Raw genomic sequence first — 22,500 nt, 5'->3', positions numbered from 1 at the left:
CTCGAAACTGAGTTATTGGTAATTTGGCCTTATTACTGATTTATTTTTTATTTATGCGCATATATATCTTCGTTCTCTTAATCCTCTTGTATGTTCACTTTGCTAATAGCTCTTAAACAGTTTGAATAAAAAATAATATTGAAGTTATCCATTTTTTTAGGATCCATCAATCTATCTGTCTATCGATCTATCTATCTGTCTGTCTGTCTGTCTATCTATCTATCTATCTATCTATCTATCTATCTGTCTATCTATGCGCCCGTTCAGCCATTCACCCATCAATCCCTTGGATATACTGAACACTATCACTTTAACGTCATGCATGAACAACTCAGTTGGTTTCTGTGCATATATACCTCCATAATTGCACCTCTTTGGTCATAAGGTGTGAGTGTGTGTATGTATATATATATAATATACACTCCATATATTTATGCCATCAATACCTCCAATTTTCTTGCCCACTATGAAAGTGGAAATATATGGGGTCTTCTTACCGCATTTGAAATTAACATGACAGTCGCTAATTCGAAACTGAGCTATTGCTAATTTGGCGTTATTACTGATTTATTTTTATTTATGTGCATATATATCTCTGTTCTCTTAATCCTCCTTTGTATGTTCACTTTGCTAATAGCTCTTAATCAGTGTGAATAAAAAATAATATTGAAGTTATCCCTTTTTTTAGGATATATATTTGGTCATACCCATCAATTTATCCGTGTATCTATTTATCCATCTATCTATCTTTCTATCTACCCGTCCATCCCTTGGATATACTAAACACTATCACTTTAACGTCGTGCATGAACAAATCAGTTGGTTTCTGCGACAGTTATCCACTGGAAAGTGATCCACCTTTTTTTTTAATTCAGAAAAAACGAGGCCTACAAAATTCACATTTTCAGGTCTCAGTGATAGCGTAATAAACTCTTGACCAGCTGTTCATCAATCTAAATGCAAATGCAAACCTAAAGCAATTGGCTAATTACTTTCGACTCTCAATTGAAAACCAATCTATGTAGGCGGGGCATCCAATGATGCCTCCTCGAGGCCGAAAGCCTGCGGGAGCAACAAAGCATTGACATTAAACATCAGTAAAATTATCCCGATACAAATCCTTATATTTTTGTTGGCTTTCCCTCACTGAGCTTGAGATTCCTGTGGCACACCATCCATCGGAGCTTTAGTTGATCGAATGACCGTCACAACCAAAGTTGTGAAACTCGAATATTAAATATCTTTTAGTGCCTTTCTTATGAAAAGCACTCTAAAGGCCACCAGAGTCAACGTCCAGAGCTTAACTCTTGACCAACAGTTCACCAAGGAAACCTGCCCAGATGTCATCTTCTCTGCATACCTTACCCGATTGTCAATTTCTCTAATCGCAGGGACTGAGAATCTCGAAGCAACGGCGTCCTTATTTCTAATTTTCTCTAAGAACGAAAAGCAGCAGCAGTAGGAGAGAGTAGAGTAAGGTATGGAACTCAGTGTTGGTCTTGTAGTGGGCACACTGTCTATTGGAGCTTTATGCTATCAGTAGAATTACCCTCACAACCAAGAATGCATGTGGCATTCAAATAAAGATCATTGTTCCTTTCCAAAGAAAAGCACTCTCAAGACCACTATGAACCATAACTAAGGCCCCATTGAAGGGGATCGGGGGGGGGGGGGGGGGGGGGGGAAGGAGGGGTCTTCGTATCCCGGAACCCATTTATTTATGGCCCAAATATCCTGTATCCCTTTAATTCCCTTGGTTTGTATCATCATAATGCTATCTATACAATGCTATCCCGTATCCCGATAACCCCTGACAGGGCCTCATAACTCAATGTTTAAATACAGGAGTTAAAATATAACAACGCTGGTGTTCTATGTTCATTTACATTGTAAAAGGCGTTTTTCAATGAAAAAATACCCTAGAACACCAAGGGTCGCCCCACTGCCTTGGTCAGGGGTACACGTTCCCTGTTTTTTTCCACCTGCTGGTTTTAGGTTGTTTTCGTGTCAGGCTCTGCTACATTGCTCCTCTCTTTATAACAGAGTTGATGTTTAAATGTTTTTGTACCTATTCCAATGCACGGTAGCTTGGCTGGCCAAAGTGCCCATATATTATCTTCCTTCAGTGTCCGGTTGAGTAATGGTGGCAATGCAAGCTCTTAACACGATCATAACTCAACGTCCACTATAAAGGAGTTAAAATATAACAACGTCGGTGTTCAATGTTTCATTTTGAGATTGGCCTTGATAACAAGGTTTATTATCCCTGAATTATTATCATTATTATCATTATTATTATTATTATGTCAGGCTCTGCTGCATTGCTCCTCTCTTTATAACATGCAGAGTTGATTTTTAAATGTTTTTGTACCTATTTCACGCACTTCATTCATTCTTCATAAATAAATAGCTGGATTAAGAGAAGGAGATAAGAAGCAAATCGATAGAGAAACATAAAACACTGCTAATGCTTCCAGGCAAGAAAGATTCTCGGCTCTGCTTAACAAAAAAGCTGTCCCTACGACAACTGGAGTTAAAGTGACAGAAAATAAAGCAAAAATGTATAACATACACTTGAGAGACCTCTTGTATTTAGCCACGTTTATCGCCGGTTGTCCAAAATTTTGAGAAGATTGGTTCCCTTGAACTTGTTGCTGGTGCTGACGAATTATTCGATAAACTTTGTAATAAGCAAATAACGTACTGAAGTAGCAGAGCAGTATAACCACAACATTGATAATAGCTAAAGCAACATCCAACTTTCCAAACCTCAAATACTGCACAGTATTTGAAACTACAAATAAAGCTGGAACGACCAGTAATAAAGCGACTGCCAGGCAACGATGGCGAGGTGTCATCAAGGACCGTCTGCTCATGTGTAGCCAGAGTTCAATGGACAACAGTGTTAGAAGAATTAATTCGACATTGGAAAAGAATGTTACGCACATTAGCCCAACATAAGTAAATATTATATAGGCATTTAAGTTTTTTTGAGCGTCTACTACACCTGACTCGTCAAGAAACAGAAAAAAAAGAAGAGCCAGTAATGGTTGAACAATGAGTCCTATGCAAAAATCACTGAACGCCAAACCACTAAGAAGAACGTAAAGCCACGTCCTCTGAAATGTCCACCACTGCCACGGGGGACAAAACAAGTAAAACGATGCTGCTTGCGAAAATAAGTGTTGTACTTTATGTGCTTAGTTACCTGGCATTTACATGAAAGTGAGGCTGACTTTGTTATGAAACACACTTCCCTGCTTTTCTTATGTTAATGTATTATGTTGTCCAAGAGAGGGTGAGATGAGAGAACGGATCCCCATGCCCCATAATAGTTTTTTCAAATGTATTTTTAGTTTTTCAAAGCTATTTTAACTTCTCGTTCCCACTGCTGCACATGTTCAAAATGTCATTACGTCATTACAGTCGGGCCAAACAGATGCCTCCTTAAAAATAGCTTCGTCACTGAAAGAGGCCCTAATGCATGAGCTATCTTGAGAAGGTACTTCGTCGTGTCATCAGGAAAGGATCGAACGGAAAGAATTTGAAATATAGTCACTATATGTTTACTGTTAAGCAAAGGTTTGTCCTTGAAAAACCATCGTAGATGGCGACAAGTATAATGTTAGAGTCAGAGTGAATAATTTTCTTCTCCTCCGGTTTCTTTTTTCCAACTAAAAGGGGAAGAAAATTGATATCGTGAACTTGATGTGTACTTTTTTGTCACTTTTTGGAACTTATAGCTTACCATGTCAAGAAGTCTTCATTAAAAACAAATTCTTTACGTAAGCATTGACTTTAACATTTGCTTTGTCCTTTGAGTCAAGATGGGAAATGGGAAATGTTTTGTCTTAAGTCACGGCTAACAAAGAAGACAGGGTAATCAGCAGTTACCGGCCTTTTTTGCGACAATTAAAATAATTCTGATCCTGAAGTGGAACAGCTAATTAGCGTTATTCCCAAAGAGAACAAAACGGTGTTCGTGATGGCTGACAAGAGTGTGGATCTAATGAAGCACTCATCTTATCAGGCCACGGGAGAATTAGAAGGCTTATTGTTTCAACCAGTGAGCGAATGCTGAAAATTATGTGTAGATGGTTTGCAACCAATCTCTAGAGGACTTAGAAACACAGTTGTCGAGAGTTCTACGCGCAGGAGCAAAGAAAAACTCTTGCACAGGACACCCAACGCAGCACACCGCAAGTATATATAGTAAATTGGAGGACAAGCTGATTCTCAAAGCTGAACTTAAAGGACGTGAAGTTACGTGACTGGCGAGCGGTTCTAGCGTTTTTGAAATGGAATTGGGAGTTCCTTGGAGAAAAAGGAGAGCTTTACCGAAGAGATTACACGCTAGGCAAAGAAAAGGAGAAGTGAGTATCACTGCTGAATTTCTTAAATGTCATTACGGGTGCAGAATGGTCCCTCAAATTCGGAAAAAATCTCTCAAATCTTAAGTGACAATTCTTGACTGGACAATCAGATCTTTGGCTAGTCACATGACCTTATCGTTTTATGCTCTCAAGGGTGCCCACACAGTCATGTTCTATCTGATTATACTTGCCTTTGTTGACTTATTAAAATGGAGGAATCCTGCCTATTTTTTGTTGCTTTTGTTATTGCCCAAATATTATAATCGGAAATGTGAGCCAAAAACGTCACAGCCGTCGAGTATAATGCTTCTGACTGAATGTAATTGATTTGATTGATAGAAGACTTCATTTAAACAGCCGATTTAGTTATTCATATACATTTCTTTATGTAAACTTGAAATCGGTAAGTTCCACTTCCGTAGGACTTCCGCTAAATCGGAAAACCCTAATACCACCTGCTTTTGATGTCTTTCTTCTTCTTGGTGGTCCTTGAAGTAAAAGATTTGAGAAATAGTGATTGAGAGTATGCGTTTAGTGAAATTGTACAATTCTTCTTGAAATATTCACGACCCTAGAAAGCAAGTTGAGTAATTCCTTGAGTTCAGTCGAAAAGTCGGTTAAAAACATTTTCTATACAATTATTGATGATCCGCATACACGTCTTATTCAAAAGACAAGAGATCCTGTTGCGACGCAAATGTCCAGTTTTCTGTGTCATTGGCATAAATAATTTATTTGAATATTTACAGTAGTTTTTCTTTTTAATAAAGGATTATTTACATCATAAGCCGGATGTATTAAAAAGGTACACAACAAGTGCATGATGTTTATTTTCTACCCCAAGACATCGGAGTTTTATTTGGAACAAGCAAACAAAAAGGAAATATTATTAACTCTAACTCTAAGATACTTACCTGGATTCTGCGCTTAATTATTTTTCAAGAATGAAGCTTTCAGTAAATTTATCCCTTTCCTGACGTGACGGAGTACCTTCTTAACTTAAAATAACTTATCACGCTTTGCAAGAGTGGTACACAATTCTACAAGAAAATTGTAATTAAAGTACATGATAAAAAACGCCGGAATTCAAAAGTATGATTAAAGCAAATCAGCAGGTTTTGTAATAAATAAATAAATATGCTGCATTTCCACATAAAGATCAAATATAATGTACCCTTCAGTCATTGGGAACTCCATTCTAAAGACTTTGCTGCTTGCTGCCGCTGAGAATCGCACCCGTCGGCGGTACTTATGCCAGCTGTTGGGAGGTAAATCTTCGCTGCCTGCCTTCAGCTTGAAATTTGGCCAATTAACCCTGCTTTGGACTCAAAAAGGAAAATCGAAAGGAATAATCTTTCTTCAAATGCAAACGAGCAACAGTGCTTTTAAGTCAAGTGAGGAAAAGTGATCTAGCACTAAGCGTAGCCATGTATAACAGTTGTTTTTCATTGGACAACTACGACATTCGTTGTTGTTTTGCTGAGGCGGCCGACATAAAGTACAAGACTTATGTTGCCATTATTTTCGCAAGCAGCATCGTTTTACTTATTTTGTCCCCCGTGGCAGTGGTGGGAAATGCATTGATCTTGGCAGCGATTTGGAAAAGGACATTTCAGAGGACGTGGCTTTACGTTCTTCTTAGTGGTTTGGCGTTCAGTGATTTTTGCACAGGACTCATTGTACAACCATTACTGGCTCTTTGTTTTTTTCTGTTTCTTGACGAGTCAGGTGTAGTAGACGCTCAAAAACATCTAAATGCCTATATCGTAAATTATGTTGGGTTCATAAGCGGAACATTCTTTTGCAATGTCGAATTAATTCTTATAACACTGTTGTCCATTGAACGCTGGCTACATATGAGCAGACGGTCCTTGATGACACCTCGCCGCCGTTACCTGGCAATCGCTTTATTCCTGGTCGTTCCAGCTTTATTACTAGTTTCAAATGTTGTGCAGTATTTGAGGCTTGGAAAGTTAGATGTGGCTTTAACTATTATCAATGTTGTGGTTATAGTGCTCTGCTACTTCATTACGTCATTTGCTTACTACAAACTCTATCGAATAATTCGTCAGCACCAGCAACAAGTTCAAGGGAACCAATCTTCTCAAAATTTTGGACAACCGGCAATAAACTTAGCTAAATACAAGAGGTCTGTCAAGTCTATGTTATACATTTTTGCTTTATTTTCTGTCACTTTAACTCCAGTCGTCGTAGGGATAGCTTTCTTGTTAAGCAGAGCCGAGAATCTTTCTTGCCTGGAAGCATTTGCAGTGTTTTATGTTTGTCTATCGATTTGCTTCTTATCTCCATCTCTTAGTCCAGCTCTTTATTTGTGGAGAATGAATGAATTGCGCGATGGAGTTAAGAGTTTATTCTGTGCAAGTGACTAAAACAGAACTCCGTTTATTTGAGGACTGAGATCTACGGTCCTGCTTTGACGGTAGTCACTCTTGGCGGGGTTCAAAAGGAAACAGAAATTAAGTGTCGGTCTTCTTTATTGTAGTTGCCATCGCCTTAGTAATTACCTCACATCACTTTCTGTGCTGAATGATAACCAGGCTGACTGAATGCCTCAATATAATAATTTAGGAATAATAAACCTACTTGTTACCCAACCCAATCTCAAAATGGAAGCATTGAACACCAGCGTTGTTATATTTTAATTCCTTTATAGTGGACGTTGAGTGAGTGAGTGAGTACATTTTGCCTCCATTACTCAACTGTACACTTGACCAAAATGATATATTGGGCACGTCGGCCAGCCAAGCTACCGTGCCATTTATTCAGTATTGGAATGGGTACGTAAACATTTACACATCAACTCTATTATAAAGAGAAGAGCAATTCATAAGAGCCGGACACGAACACCCTTTAAAACCAGGAAGTGGAAAACACCGGGGAATGGTACCCCCGACCAAGGCAGCGGTGCGACCATTGGGGTTCTAGGGGTTTGGTTTATTGAAAAAAAAACACTATTTACAATGTAAATGAAAGCTATCGTATACATCTTAACGGAGGCATGAGACTTTCATGATTTCCGCGTGATATAACAATAAACGAAGCTGGAGTTGTGTACACGGCGAAGGCTCAGCTGACCGTAGAGTGCCCGGCTCACACTCTTACAAACCGCGATCACTTGGCACTCCAAGCGCTTGCCACTCTCAACCAGGCCTCTGCTACGTGCCGGCAAAATAGCAATTTAAGCTGATAAGGATTATCACAAGTTACATTTTTCATTAGGCAGGAACGATCTTTATTCGCGGGGATCGCAATCTTGGTTATGAGGGTAATTCGATGGAGTAAAGCTCCAATTGATATTGTGCCCACCACAAGGACGGACTACAATAGGACGTTTTCAACCGACCTCTAGGGACACCAATAGCAATAGAGAGATGTACGACTTCTGGTGGACGAACAAAAGAAGCTAATGAAAGATCTTTTCTTTTCGTCCACTAGCATGGCGGCGATGACGTCACGTGAAAACCTCCTATACTCAGAATTCTATAAATAAAGAAAATGAATTCATGAATTTCAGTGAAAAGCCGTAAATTAACAACAATTATAATTACAAACCACGCACATAATAATGCGAGATGTCCAATTTTTTTTAATCTGGAATTTAAGTAAATAATATTTTTTTTGCAATTAAAACTGAAAGGATTTAACAGTAGTACCCAACAAGAAAAAAAATTATTTTCTCGATTCGGGCAAATAACATGGGGGTTTTATTTGGAAGGACAAATGATAGAAATCTGTAATCTTTATTAAATCTGATTTCAACATATTTCAATGCACTGTCGTTGCCGGCTCAGAGTTTTCAAGATTAATTAACTAAACCTGTTGTTTCGCTTTTTTGTAATGGGGAAGTTACAGGGTTTCATTCAAGTTGTAGTTTTACCTCTAAATACTACCCTGCCACTAATTTGCATAAGAATATCATCTATTGTTTTCTGGATTTTTTTCCAAACGAGAAAAAAGGGTTGTATACAGCAGTCACTACGTTTTGAGAACTTTTATTTGATTCAAGCGGAAGCTAAGTGAGCGCTCACTTCATTGATCAGTTCATTGATTGTTTGCGACCGCACCTGACTTCTGCGCCAGCGAGGGAAATAAATGGACCATTTCCAAGTTGCAGTTTGTCTCGGTTTCGAAGTGAATCTTGTTTGCTCAACCATTGAAAGTGAACTGACTTTGATTTACATAAGAACACGGAACTCATTTTCATTGGAATGATTGTGCACCAGGACTCGTTTTGAAACTGAGGCATGCAATAACTTCGTATCCCGGATCCCATTAATTTTTGGCCCAAATTTCCTGTATCCCGTTAATTCCCTTGATTTGTATCCCTATAATGCTATGTATACACCGCGCTCCCGTATCCCGATAACCCCTGACAGGGCCTCATAACTCAATGTTTAAATACAGGAGTTAGAATATAACAACGCTGGTGTTCTATGTTCATTTACATTGTAAAAGGCGTTTTTCAATGAAAAAATACCCTAGAACACCAAGACTCGCCCCACTGCCTTGGTCAGGGGTACACGTTCCCTGTTTTTTTCCACCTGCTGGTTTTTGGTTGTTTTCGTGTCAGGCTCTGCTACATTGCTCCTCTCTTCATAACAGAGTTGATGTTTTATTGTTTTTGTAGCTATTCCAATGCACGGTAGCTTGGCTGGCCAAAGCGCCCAGTGACCGGTTGAGTAATGGAGGCAAATGTTTCATTTTGAGATTGGCCTTGGTAACAAGGTTTATTATTCCTGAATTATTATCATATTGACGCAATTACGATTAACTAATAATAATAATTTATTGATTTCTATAGCGCATTACCATGACGCAATGATCTAATGTGCTTTACAATCTTATACTATCAAAAAGAATTACATGCATAATAATATTTACAATAAATAGTAGAAATAATAGCCTAATATCCTAACAATAAAAAGAATTATTCTAAAAATGCTTGTTTAAAGAGATGGGTCTTGAGATCTTATTTAAAACTATAGATGCTAACCTAATAGTAGCCGGTACATCGTTCCAAAGTTTCGGTGCCGCTACCTCAAAGGAGTGGTCACCGAGTGTCTTATAGGTCCTGCGAGATGTATGTAATCCGTCAAGGATGATGCCTTCCTGGCTACATAAATTATATCTCCCCTGAGACCGGATACGTACAAGGCAACTAATGTATTCTGGAGCCAGCCCGTGGATAACTTTAAAAGCTATCAATAATATCTTGAATATTATGCAGTAATGGGTAGGCAGCCATTGTAATTGTCTTAACAATGGGGTTATGTGGCAAAACCTAGACTCTTCAAATATTAAGTGCGCTGCCGCGTTCTGTACCCTTTGCAGCTTAGCGATATGATAGGCGGGAAGACCGTACAGAAGGCTATTACAATAGTCGACTTTACTAGTAACAAACGCGTGAATAAGTGTTTCTGTGGCTTCGTGTGATAGAAACTTCCTTATCTGCCTAATGTTATGAAGGTGGAAAAATGCTGCGCTACAGGTCTTAGTAACATGCATGGCCATAGTAAAGTTCTTATCAAGATATGAACCTAAGTTCCTCACAGATGTGGAGGCAGCAACAGTCGCATCGCCAGCCCTCAGATGGCTGATATTAGTTTTGCTAAGTTGTTGGCGCGTTACTAACACTAAAAGTTCTGTTTTCGCGTCATTAAGCATGAGACTATGTTGGCATGCCCAGTACTTTATATCTGCTACACAGTCCTGTATAACTTGAACTGCTTGCTCCTCGTTGACACAGCTTAAGGGACTGAAGGAAAGGTAGACTTGGAAGTCATCAGCATAGGCATGCACCGCAATAGGGGCGTGGTTACTGACAATGTCAAATAGGCCACTCACGTATATATTAAACAGCAGAGGGCCTAGGCAGGAACCCTGAGAAACTCCCGAGTCAAGTTGGTATGTCCGTGACCGTGTGCCATCCAGAGTAATTCGCTGAGGACGACCCGAGAGATAAGAGCCAAGCCATGCAAGGACAGTACCCCCTACCCCCAGTTTAGAGCGGACCACTCTAAGAAGCATGCTACGATTTACAGTGTCGAACGCGGCACTGAAATCAAGTAACACGAGTAGAGTGACCTGCTGACCATTCATATTAAGTAGGATATCGTTACGCACTTTTAACAGTGCTGTCTCAGTGCTGTGGTTCTTTCGATAGGAGGACTGATGTAAAGGGTACAATCCATTTTCAAGCATATGTTTCTCTAGCTGAGTAGCAGCGGAAGATTCAGTGAGCTTCGAAACATATGCCAGGTTATTCACGGGGCGCAAGTTCGCCTTCGCCTGGTCCAAACATGCCTTTTTCAGAAGAGGTGTAACTAAAGCTTCCTTCCACTTCTAAGCGAAATGACCCGACTGAAGCGAGGAGCGGTCAGTACAGGAGTCAGCTCGTCAAGGCACTGAGTGACCAGAGTATTTGGCATCGGATCCAGTGGGCAAGACTTTTTGGCTGCGCGACAAATCAGACCTCTTACATCCTCTGGAGATAAGATGTTAAATTTTTCGAGCGAGACAGAACAGTTACCATTTTCGAGACCGTCATCGTCGACTGCACCCTAATTACCATCTAGGGCAGCATGCATCCGTGAGACTTTGTCAGCAAAGAAATCCCCAACTTCATTAGCCAGGGAGACAACATCAGAGCCAGGTGGCACAGTGAATGACCTCGGCTGGGATAGAAGAGATTTGGTAGCCCTGAACAACTTTGCCTGATTATCACTGTTGTTCATTATGAAGTCAGAAAAGTAGCATGACCTGGCCTGATTTAAAACCAGTGATGCGTAGTTCTTTGTGCGCTTAAAAGCGAGAAAGTGTTCTTGAACACCAGACCTTTTCCATTTGCGTTCAGCACGGCGTCTCTCCTTGATTGCCGCTTTAATGTCATTATTAAACCAAGGCATGCGCGGTCTGTTGGTGAAAGTGCGTGTGCGCAGGGGTGCATGCCGTTCAGTCAAGGATGCCAGAGTATCATCATACGCGTGTACTAATTCATCAAGGTCAACAGGAGTCCGGTCAGCCAATCTGGAGTTGATCAGATCACGTCTCAGCTCACCTGTGTCCACTGCTTGTAGTTTCCTGTACGTAACGGTCTTCATATGGACAGGTGGCTTAATCGAGTTCAGCCGACAGGTGACAACAGCGTGGTCTGAAAAGAAGCGGCCGATCGAAGGGATTCCATGTACCACAGTATCAGTCTCTCGCGTGATTATCAAGTCCAATGTGTGGCCGCGTTCGTGCGTAGGCCCGGTGACGAGCTGCTTCAGGTTCATTGACTCTAAGAGATCCAGAAAAAAAGCAGGCTCTGGGTCATTGGCGTCATCGACATGGATGTTGAAATCGCCGACAATCACAAGGGGCAGAGAGAATGGTGGATTCAAGGAAATGCCCGAATTCGGTTATAAACGTATTCACCGTAGCAGGGTGTGTCTCTGGGTAGGGCGGACGGTATATGTTGACAATTTCTCATACTTAATAACGCTCTCAAGGTATTCAAATGAAGGTTTCTCGCCACCGTGCACACGACTGACTGATAGGTTATCCATATAGAAAATAGCAAGACCACCGCCTTTTCGACCTATGCGAGGCTGGTCCAGCAGCGCGTAACAGGACGGGGTGGCCTGGTTCCTAGCCGCAACATCATCTGGTGTAAGCCAAATTTCGGTCAGACAAATGACATCAGATTTCATATCACAAACAAGCTCCAGGAGATCAGCACTTTTAGGTCCAACCGAACGCACGTTTACCAGGCTGAGAGTCATAGGCGTGTGCAGCTGGCCAAAGCTGTTTTGCTCCGGCTCTTAGTTTCTAGTGAATTTTTGTGCTTTTTAATTTGTGAATAAAGTATTGTGAATAAAGGCTGTTTTCATGAAAAAAAAAAGGCTGTGTTATTGTGTTTAATTGGCTTTTTTGTTTATTTTTTGGGTCCTGTCCTAAGTACCTGCCGGGAGGGAACGGCGTGGACCCAACCCTAAATTGGGTGTGCGCCATGTCCTTTTCTTCGTACCCTAATGGTCTGTTGGCATACTTCCCTGAGGAAGTTTACCGTTACGTTGGCTTGTCGGTTGTCTTACCACAGTTGCTGGAGGCTGTTGACCAAGAAAAGCTCGTGGCTGTTCAGTTCCTGCGTGGTCCGGGTCTTGTTCGCTTGGCTTTTCAGGACACTGAATCTTGTGACGAAGTGATTCAGCGTGGCTTGTCTTTCGGTGAAACGCCTATTCGTGTTTCACATGCAGATGCGAAAGTTCGCTATGTCCATCTTCGAGATCTTCCTACAGAAGTATCAGACGATGGTATCTCCCGTTTCGTTAGTTCTTTTGAGTAAAGTCCTTTCTGTTAAGCGAAGTACTTGGATGGTTTTCCCGCGCTCTACAATAGCAACCGTGTTGTGAAGATAGCCTTGGACTATGAAGTGCCGTATTTTGTTGGTGTTCATGATTTTCCTTGTCGTGCGTGGTATGCTGGTCAGCCCCCTCAATGTTCCGTCTGTCGTCTGCCCTCTCTCTGGTCTGTGCCGTCGTTGTCATCAGCCCGGTCATTTGGCTGGGGAGTGTAGGCAAGTCTGGGGCTCTGTTCATCCGGGCACAGAAGTTCTTGTTGGTGGTCCTCTCGCTCGTGACGATGATAGTCCTGAGTACGTTCTTCATTCTGATGATGGTGCTTCCATGGCATCTGATGATGGAGAAATGGCATCTGGTGATGAGGAGGTTGCTGCTAAGGCTGCCCCTCCTCAACCCCGTCCACTTTGTTCTGCACCTGCTGTTTCTACCTCGTCGTCTTCCGTGTCCGTGTCTCCTGCTAAAGTTTCTGGTCCTGTGTCTGTTTCTACTTCGCCGTCTTCAGCCTCCGTGTCTCCTGCTCTTGTGTCCACTGTTTCTACTCCTTCTTCTCCTGCATCGCCTGAGGTTCCCTTTTCTGTTCCTGCTATTCCTGCATCGTCTGTTGTTAATTCTGATAGTGAACCTGTTACCTCAGTTGCTCCGTCTTCGGTTCCCGTTTCAAGGTCTTCAGTTGTTGTTCATCGTGATAAGATTGATTCATATCTTTTTTCTGCTCTAGGCGACTTCTCCCATGATGACGTGATCCGCACGTCTCCTGCTCGAGTTACTGACTTTGTTTCTCATGTGATAGAGAAGAATGGTTTATCTGTTGATTCTCATCAGTATATGGCTCGTTTTGTTTATCAAGTTCAGTGTAAGTTTTGTGTGCAACTACAAACTGGCAAGAAACCTCCCGAACCAATCAGATTGCAGGATTTGTTGACTTCCGCCCATTATCAGTCTAACAAACGCTGCGTTTTGTCGGCAAAATGGCCCAATTTTGACAGTTTGTGTAAGTAGACCTGTTTTTGTTTTGTGACGAGATTGTAAGCTAGAGTATCTGTAAGTATATTTTTTCAAAATAAATAAAAAATCCAAAACAAAAATTACCTTATTGCCCATAATGATCCTAAGTTAATTAACAAAGTTTAATACCACTTGCTTTCGATGTCTTTCTTCTTGTTGGTGGTCCTTGAAGTTAAAGATTTGACAAATAGCGGTTGAGAGTATGCGTTTAGTGAAATTTTACAATTCTTCTTGAAATAGTCACGACCCCAGAGAGCAAGTTGAGTAGTTCCTTGACTTCAAGCTAAAAGTCGGTTAAAAACATTTTCTATACAATTATTGATGATCCGTATACCCGTCTTATTCAAGACACGGAAATGTCCAGTTTTTCTGTGTCATTGGCATAAGTAATTTATTTGAAAATTAACAGTATTTTTTCTTTGTAATAAAGGATTATTTACATTATAAGCCGGATGTAATAAAAAAAGTACACAACAAGTGCATGATGTTTATTTTCTTCCCCAAAACATCAGGGTTTTTCTTTGGAACAAGCAAACAAAAAGGAAAGATTATTAACTCTACCTCTAAGATACTTACCTAGACTCTGCGCTTAATTGTTTTTCTAAAATGAAGCTTTCAGTAAATTTATCCCTTTCCTAACGTGACGGAGTACCTTCTTAACTTAAATTAACTTATTACTTTGCAAGAGTGGTACACAATTCTACAATAAAATTGTAATTAAAAAACATGATAAAAAAGGCCGGAATTAAAAGATATGATTAAAGCAAATCCGCAGGTTTTGTAATAAATAAATAAATAAATAAATAAATATGCTGCATTTCCACATAAAGATCAAATATAATATACCCTTCAGTCATTGGGAACTCCACTCTAAAGACTTTGCTGTTTGCTGCCGCTGAGAATCGCACACCGTCGGCGGTACTCGTGCCAGCTGTTAGCAGATAAATCTTCGCTGCCTGCCTTCAGCTTGAAATTTGGCCCATTAACCCTGCTTTGACTCAAAAGGAAACGAAAATCGAAAGGAATAATCTTTCTTCAATGCAAACGAGCAACAGTGCTTTTAAGTCAAGTGTGAAAACGTGATCTAGCATTAAGCCGTAGCCATGTATAACAGAACAAGTTGTTTTTCATTGGACAACTACGACCTTCGTTGTTGTTTTGCTGAGGCGGCCGAAATGAAGTACAAGACTTATGTTTCCATTTATTTCGCAAGCAGCATCCTTTTCCTTGTTTTGTCCCCCGTGGCAGTGGTGGGAAATGCATTGATCTTGGCAGCGATTTGGAAAAGGACATTTCAGAGGACGTGGCTTCACGTTCTTCTTAGTGGTTTGGCGTTCAGTGATTTCTGCATAGGACTCATTGTTCAACCATTACTGGCTCTTTGTTTTTTTCTGTTTCTTGACGAGTCAGGTGTAGTAGACGCTCCAAAACACTTAAATGCCTATATCATCATAACTTATGTTGGACTCATGAGCGGAACATTCTTTTCCAATGTCGAATCAATTCTTCTAACGCTGTTGTCCATTGAACGCTGGCTACATATGAGCAGACGGTCCTTGATGACACCTCGCCGCCGTTGCCTGGCAGTCGCTTTATTACTGGTCGTTCCAGCTATATTACTAGTTTTAAATGCTGTGCAGTATTTGAGGCTTAGAAAGGTAGATGTGGCTTTAACTATTATCAATGTTGTGGTTATAGTGCTCTGCTACTTGATTACGTCATTTGCTTACTACAAAGTCTATCGAATCATTCGTCAGCACCAGCAACAAGTTCAAGGGAACCAATCTTCTCAAAATGTTGGACAACCGGCAATAAACTTGGCTAAATACAAGAGGTCTGTCAAGTCTATGTTATACATTTTTGCTTTATTTTCTGTCACTTTAACTCCAGTCGTCGGAGGGATAGCTTTTTTGTTGAGCAGAGCCGAGAATCTTTCTTGTCTGGAAGCAACTGCAGTGTTTTATGCTTCTCTATCGATTTGCTTCTTATCTCCATCTCTTAGTCCAGCTCTTTATTTGTGGAGAATGAATGAATTGCGCGATGGAGTTAAGAGTTTATTCTGTACAAGTGACTAAAACGGAACTGCGTTTATTTGAGGACTGAGATCTACGGTCTTGCTGTGACGGTAGTCACTCTTGGCCGGGTTCAAAGGGAAACAGAAATTAAGTGTCGGTCTTCTTTATTGTAGTTGCCATCGCCTTAGTAAATACCTCACATCACTTTCTGTGCGGAATGAAAACCCGGCTGACTGAATACCTCAATATAATAATTCAGGGATAATAAACCTACTTGTTACCCAACCCAATCTCAAAATGGAAGCATTGAACACCAGCGTTGTTATATTTTAATTCCTTTATAGTGGACGTTGAGTGAGTGCATTTTCGGCCTCCATTACTTAACTGGACATTCGACCAAGACGGTACATGGGCACTTCGGCCAGCCAAGCTACCGTGCCATTTATTCATCACTGGAATGGGTACGAACACATTGAAAGATCAAATCTATTATAAAGAGACTGAGAGCAATTCACCAGAGCGGGACACGAACACCCTTATATAAAACCAGCAGGTGGAAAACACCTGGGAACGTTTACCCCCGACCGAGGCAGCGGTGCGACCATTGGGGTTCTAGGGGTTTGGTTTATTGAAAAACACTGTTTACAATGTAAATGAACGCTATCGTATACAGCTTAACGGACGCATAACACTTTCATGATTTCAGCGCTATATAACAATAAACGAAGCTGGAGTTGTGTAAGCGGCGAAGGCTGAGCTGACCGTAGAGTGCCCGGCTCACTCGTTTACAAACCGCCGGATCACTGGGCACTCCAAGCGCTTGCCACTCTTAACCAGGCCTCAACTACGTGCCGGAAAAAAGGCAATTTACGATGATAACGATTATCACAAGTTTCATTTTTTCATTATAATTAGGAAGGAACGATCTTTATTCGCGAGGATCGCAACCTTGGTTATGAGGGTAATTCGACGGAGTAAAGCTCCAATTGATATTGTGCCCACCACAAGGACGGACTACAATACTTAGAATCCTATAAATAAAGAAAATGAATTAATGGATTTCAGTGAAAAGCCGTTAATTAACAACAATTATGATAGCCGTTTTCAGGGTTCGGTTTTCTCATTTGCATTACAATATAATCTAGCATGTATGTGAGGCAATTTCGGGCTATTTTGTAGTTCTAACCAGAAATTGCCTCGCATTCACGTTAGATTACATTGTAATGCAAAAACTGACCGTCAAAACGGCTATTATAAACCACGCACATCCACGCACATAATAATGCTCGCATTGAAATTTGAGTAAATAATATATTATTTTTTGTAATTAAAACTGAATTAACATGGTAAACTGAAAGGAAATAACAAAAGTACCCAACAAGAAAAAAATAATTTTCTCGAGTCGGGCAAATAACATGGGAGTTTTATTTGGAAGGACAAATGATATAAATCTGTAATCTTTATTAAATCTGATTTCAACATATTTCAATGCACTGTCGTTGCCGGCTCAGAGTTTTCAAGATTAATTAACTAAACCTGTTGTTTCGCCTTTTTGCAATGGGGAAGTTACAGGCTTTCATTCAAGTTGTAGTTTTACCTCTAAATACTACCCTGCCACTAATTTGCATAAGAATATCATCTATTGTTTTCTGGATCGTTCTCCAAACGAAAAAAAGGGTTGTATACAGCAGTCAATACGTTCGTTGTTTTGAGAACTTTTATTTGATTCAAGCGGAAGTTCATTGATTGTTTGCAACCGCACCTGACTTCTGCGCCAGCGAGGGAAATAAATGGACGACTTCCAAGTTGCAGTTTGTCTCGGTTTCGAAGTGAATCTTTTTTGCTCAACCAAGGAAAGGGAAATGACTTTGATTTACATAGGAACACGGAACTCATTTTCATTTGAATGATTGTACCCCAGGACTCGCTTTGAAACTGAAGCATGCAATAACTCGGAAATGAGCCATTGGAAGAGACTGCTGAACGAAACAGAAAACAATGGATGGTATTGTTATGCAAATTAGTGGCAGTGTATTCAGAGGTTAGCCTACAACTTGGTGAAACCCTAGTAACTTAACAACTGTAAAAAGCGTAAAAACAGGTGTAAAAAAACTGAGCCGGCAACGATTGATAACGCGAAGTGACGGTGCGTTTAAATACAATAACTGCCTCGTAAATCGTTTTCAGAGTTGATAATTGCCAACGAGGAAGCCGAGCGAAGAATGCGACGCGGCCAGCTTAATGCCGCGCGAAGTAGTGCAGTAGGCAGAAAAATTCTCAATCGTGCAGTGGAAAGTGTAATGTAATGTTCCCTGGAGATTTAGTAGTAGGGACCAATGAAAGCGCGTGTTTTGATGTGTGATGTCATTAGCCAAACTTGCATGACGCGCGCCACTAATGATGATCTTGTGTTCGGAGGGGATTCACGACCCCATAAGCTGCATAGCTTTTATTTTCATCGCACTAAAATAAAGGCTGTCTGTCTGTGAGTGAAAACAAATTTTTTCCGATTTCCTTGACCATTGTGTTGTGTACACTTGCTTTGAGTGTTTTTTTAATGTTTATTTTCGAACCATCGTGTTCTATATTGAGTGAACGAGCTCAAAGCTAAACCGGCGTACGTGTTCGTATCGGCCGCTATTGTAAATTTCGGATTTCGGCCGGGGAGTAGAACAGTTTGTTTTTCGTTTTGTAACCATTGAGTCAGTCGTGAACAATTTAATTTAATTTTCAAAGAAGATACGTTGTCTGCAAAGTATAAAATTAAACGATCAATTTGGCTTGTAATTCATGGCTGTATCTTGCAAAATATAAATTCTACAAGTGAAACAACTTGTTTGATTCCCTGTTACATGTTCCACACTGAAAAGTCTGAAAACTCTTTGGCGATTTTTTACATGGCAATGACTTTATTCAACTTAATTATTGTACATTCCTGTTAAAATTACGGCCGTTCAAAAATTACTGCAGTACTTTCCATATTACTGCAAAACACGTTGACATCTACATTGTTGTTCGAGATACAAGGTCTGCAATTTCTGTTATTGTATTATTGTTAAACTAGATAAGTTGAATTGCAGTACTTTCGAAAAACAAAATTACAACTAATGTTGGGTGATTTGGAACTCTGATACAAATTTGCAAACTATTTATTATATTGACTGTTTCGTTGGCACTTAGCGATAGCTATTACTAGTATACATGAAAATATTACTTGCTTCTGATTGGCTGAGAACAGATTATAGGTTTCAATGTTTGTTTCTTCCGATTAAGATCCCAATGTTATTTGCGCAAGAAAATTAAAATGCTTTTGTTGGGTACTATTGTCACATTCACGACGTCATTTAACGCCATGGGGGCTTAATATTCCTTGATGCTATTTTTATAATTTCCTTCATTCATTTTAATCTATCATTTTTATGGGCACTGAATGAAACCAATTCTCCGGCTAGTATTGGAGATATCATAAAAAACCAGATTGCTCGGAGCATCTCCCAAAAATAACATCAGATTATAAGGAATACAAATCTATATAATTTAACATTATAACGGTTATATATTCTTCGTGTAATAATATTTACCGCCATACTTGCACCTCTTTGGTCGTAAGGTGTGAGTGTGTGTATGTATATATATATAATATACACTCTGTAATTATCTTTATATTGGCATTTATATACACTTATATTTATGCCATCAATACCTCCAATTTTCTTGCCCACTTTGAAAGTGTAAATATATGAGGTCTTCTTAACACATTTGAAATTAACATGACAGTGGCTAACTCGAAACTGAGTTATTGGTAATTTGGCCTTATTACTGATTTATTTTTATTTATGCGCATATATATCTTCGTTCTCTTAATCCTCTTGTATGTTCACTTTGCTAATAGCTCTTAAACAGTGTGAATAAAAAATAATATTGAAGTTATCCATTTTTTTAGGATCCATCAACCTATCCGTCTATCTATCGATCTATCTATCTGTCTGTCTGTCTGTCTATCTATCTATCTATCTATCTATCTATCTATCTATCTATCCGCCCGTTCAGCCATTCACCCATCAATCCTTGGATAAAGGAATGAAGGGGTAGTTTCTAAAGAAACTATGGTGCTGCGTCGGTGGGGAAGTAGTATACAAAGTTAGGTTTTATCAACGGAGTTGATAATGTAAATTGGCCACCGTACAGAGATTCTAAAAGCTGACGTTTCGAGCGTTAGCCCTTCGTCAGAGCGAATCGAGGGATTATGGGTTACGTGTAGTTTTTATAGTAGAGTAGGAGCTACGCTATTGGTGGTAACATGGCAACGTGAAAAATAGGAATATATTAGTTAAATGAAAAGCGTTCGTTCGTCCCTTGGATATACTGAACACTATCACTTTAACGTCATGCATGAACAACTCAATTGGTTTCTGTGCATATATACCTCCATACTTGCACCTCTTTGGTCATAAGGTGTGAGTGTGTGTATGTATATATATATAATATACACTCTATATATTTATGCCATCGATACCTCCAATTTTCTTGCCCACTATGAAAGTGGAAATATATGGGGTCTTCTTACCGCATTTGAACTTAACATGACAGTGGCTAATTCGAAACTGAGCTATTGCTAATTTGGCGTTATTACTGATTTATTTTTTTTATGTGCATATATATCTTCGTTCTCTTAATCCTCTTTTGTATGTTCACTTTGCTAATAACTCTTAAACAGTGTGAATAAAAAATAATATTGAAGTTATCCCTTTTTTTAGGATATATATTTGGTCATACCCATCAATTTATCCGTGTATCTATTTATCTATCTATCTATCTTTCTATCTACCCGTCCATCCCTTGGATATACTAAACACTATCACTTTAACGTCGTGCATGAACAAATCAGTTGGTTTCTGCGACAGTTATCCACTGGAAAGTGATCCACCTTTTTTTTTAATTCAGAAAAAACGAGGCCTACAAAATTCACATTTTCAGGTCTCAGTGATAGCGTAATAAACTCTTGACCAGCTGTTCATCAATGTAAATGCAAATGCAAACCTAAAGCAATTCGCTAATTACTTTCGACTCTCAATTGAAAACCAATCTATGTAGGCGAGGCATCCAATGATGCCTCCTCGAGGCCGAAAGCCTGCGGGAGCAACAAAGCATTGACATTAAACATCAGTAAAATTATCTTTTGAGGTATTTTATCGGATTCCGATACAAATCCTTATATTTTTGTTGGCTTTCCCTCACTGAGCTTGAGGTTCCTGTGGCACACCATCCATCGGAGCTTTAGTTGATCGAATGACCGTCACAACCAAAGTTGTGAAACTCGAATATTAAATATCTTTTAGTGCCTTTCTTATGAAAAGCACTCTAAAGGCCACCAGAGTCAACGTCCAGAGCTTAACTCTTGACCAACAGTTCACCAAGGAAACCTGCCCAGATGTCATCTTCTCTGCATACCTTACCCGATTGTCAATTTCTTTAATCGCAGGGACTGAGAATCTCGAAGCAACGGCGTCCTTATTTCTAATTTTCTCTAAGAACGAAAAGCAGCAGAAGTAGGGGAGAGTAGAGTAAGGTATGGAACTCAGTCTTGATCTTGTAGTGGGCACACTGTCTATTGGAGCTTTATGCTATCAGTAGAATTACCCTCACAACCAAGAATGCATGTGGCATTCAAATAAAGATCATTGTTCCTTCCCAAAGAAAACCACTCTCAAGACCACTACGAACCATAACTAAGGCCCCATTGAAGGGGGATCGGGGTTAACATTGTAAAAGGTGTTTTTCAATGAAAAGATACCCTAGAACACCAAGGGTCGCCCCACTGCCTGGGTCGGTGGTACACGTTCCCTGTTTTTTTCCACCTGCTGGTTTTTGGTTGTTTTCATGTCAGGCTCTGCTACATTGCTCCTCTCTTTATAACAGAGTTGATGTTTAAATGTTTTTGTACCTATTTCACGCACTTCATTCATTCTTCATAAATAAATAGCTGGATTAAGAGAAGGAGATAAGAAGCAAATCGATAGAGAAACATAAAACACTGCAAATGCTTCCAGGCAAGAAAGATTCTCGGCTCTGCTTAACAAAAAAGCTGTCCCTACGACAACTGGAGTTAAAGTGACAGAAAATAAAGCAAAAATGTATAACATACACTTGACAGACCTCTTGTATTTAGCCACGTTTATCGCCGGTTGTCCAAAATTTTGAGAAGATTGGTTCCCTTCAACTTGTTGCTGGTGCTGACGAATTATTCGATAAACTTTGTAATAGGCAAATAACGTACTGAAGTAGCAGAGCAGTATAACCACAACATTGATAATAGCTAAAGCAACATCTAACTTTCCAAACCTCAAATACTGCACAGTATTTGAAACTACAAATAAAGCTGGAACGACCAGTAATAAAGCGACTGCCAGGCAACGGTGGCGAGGTGTCATCAAGGACCGTCTGCTCATATGTAGCCAGCGTTCAATGGACAACAGTGTTAGAAGAATTAATTCGACATTGGAAAACAATGTTCCGCTCATGAGCCCAACATGAGTTATGATGATATAGGCATTTAAGAATATTTGAGCGTCTACTACACCTGACTCGTCAAGAAACAGATAAAAAAGAAGAGCCAGTACTGGTTGAACAATGAGTCCTATGCAAATATCACTGAACGCCAAACCACTCAGAAGAAAGTGAAGCCCTCCACTGCTACGGGGGACAAAAAAAGTAAAACGATGCTGCGTGCGAAAATAATGAAAA

General features: G+C 39.9%; 2 protein-coding genes across 2 annotated transcripts; both read left to right on the top strand.

Annotated features, from left to right (window-relative positions):
• The first annotated feature begins 5,800 nt into the window (after positions 1-5,800).
• Positions 5,801-6,763, top strand: LOC138025614 (probable G-protein coupled receptor 45). Its single transcript, XM_068872799.1, has one exon. It carries the CDS (start codon positions 5,801-5,803, stop codon positions 6,761-6,763), a length of 963 nt encoding a protein of 320 aa, XP_068728900.1.
• An 8,153-nt stretch (positions 6,764-14,916) lies between these two features.
• On the top strand, positions 14,917-15,816 carry LOC138025613 (olfactory receptor 14A16-like). Its single transcript, XM_068872798.1, has one exon. It carries the CDS (start codon positions 14,917-14,919, stop codon positions 15,814-15,816), a length of 900 nt encoding a protein of 299 aa, XP_068728899.1.
• Positions 15,817-22,500: the final 6,684 nt, after the last annotated feature.

This window comes from Montipora capricornis, chromosome 12, assembly GCF_036669925.1.
Source record: "Montipora capricornis isolate CH-2021 chromosome 12, ASM3666992v2, whole genome shotgun sequence".
In the NCBI taxonomy this organism is placed as follows: domain Eukaryota; kingdom Metazoa; phylum Cnidaria; class Anthozoa; order Scleractinia; family Acroporidae; genus Montipora; species Montipora capricornis.
Note: the sequence above shows the minus strand (reverse complement) of the source record. Positions and strands in the feature narration are given on the sequence as shown.

Excerpts from the sequence above, each read along its gene's own strand:
- LOC138025613 (XM_068872798.1), top strand. The coding sequence starts at position 14,917 with ATGAAGTACAAGACTTATGTTTCCATTTATTTCGCAAGCAGCATCCTT.
- LOC138025614 (XM_068872799.1), top strand. The coding sequence starts at position 5,801 with ATGTATAACAGTTGTTTTTCATTGGACAACTACGACATTCGTTGTTGT.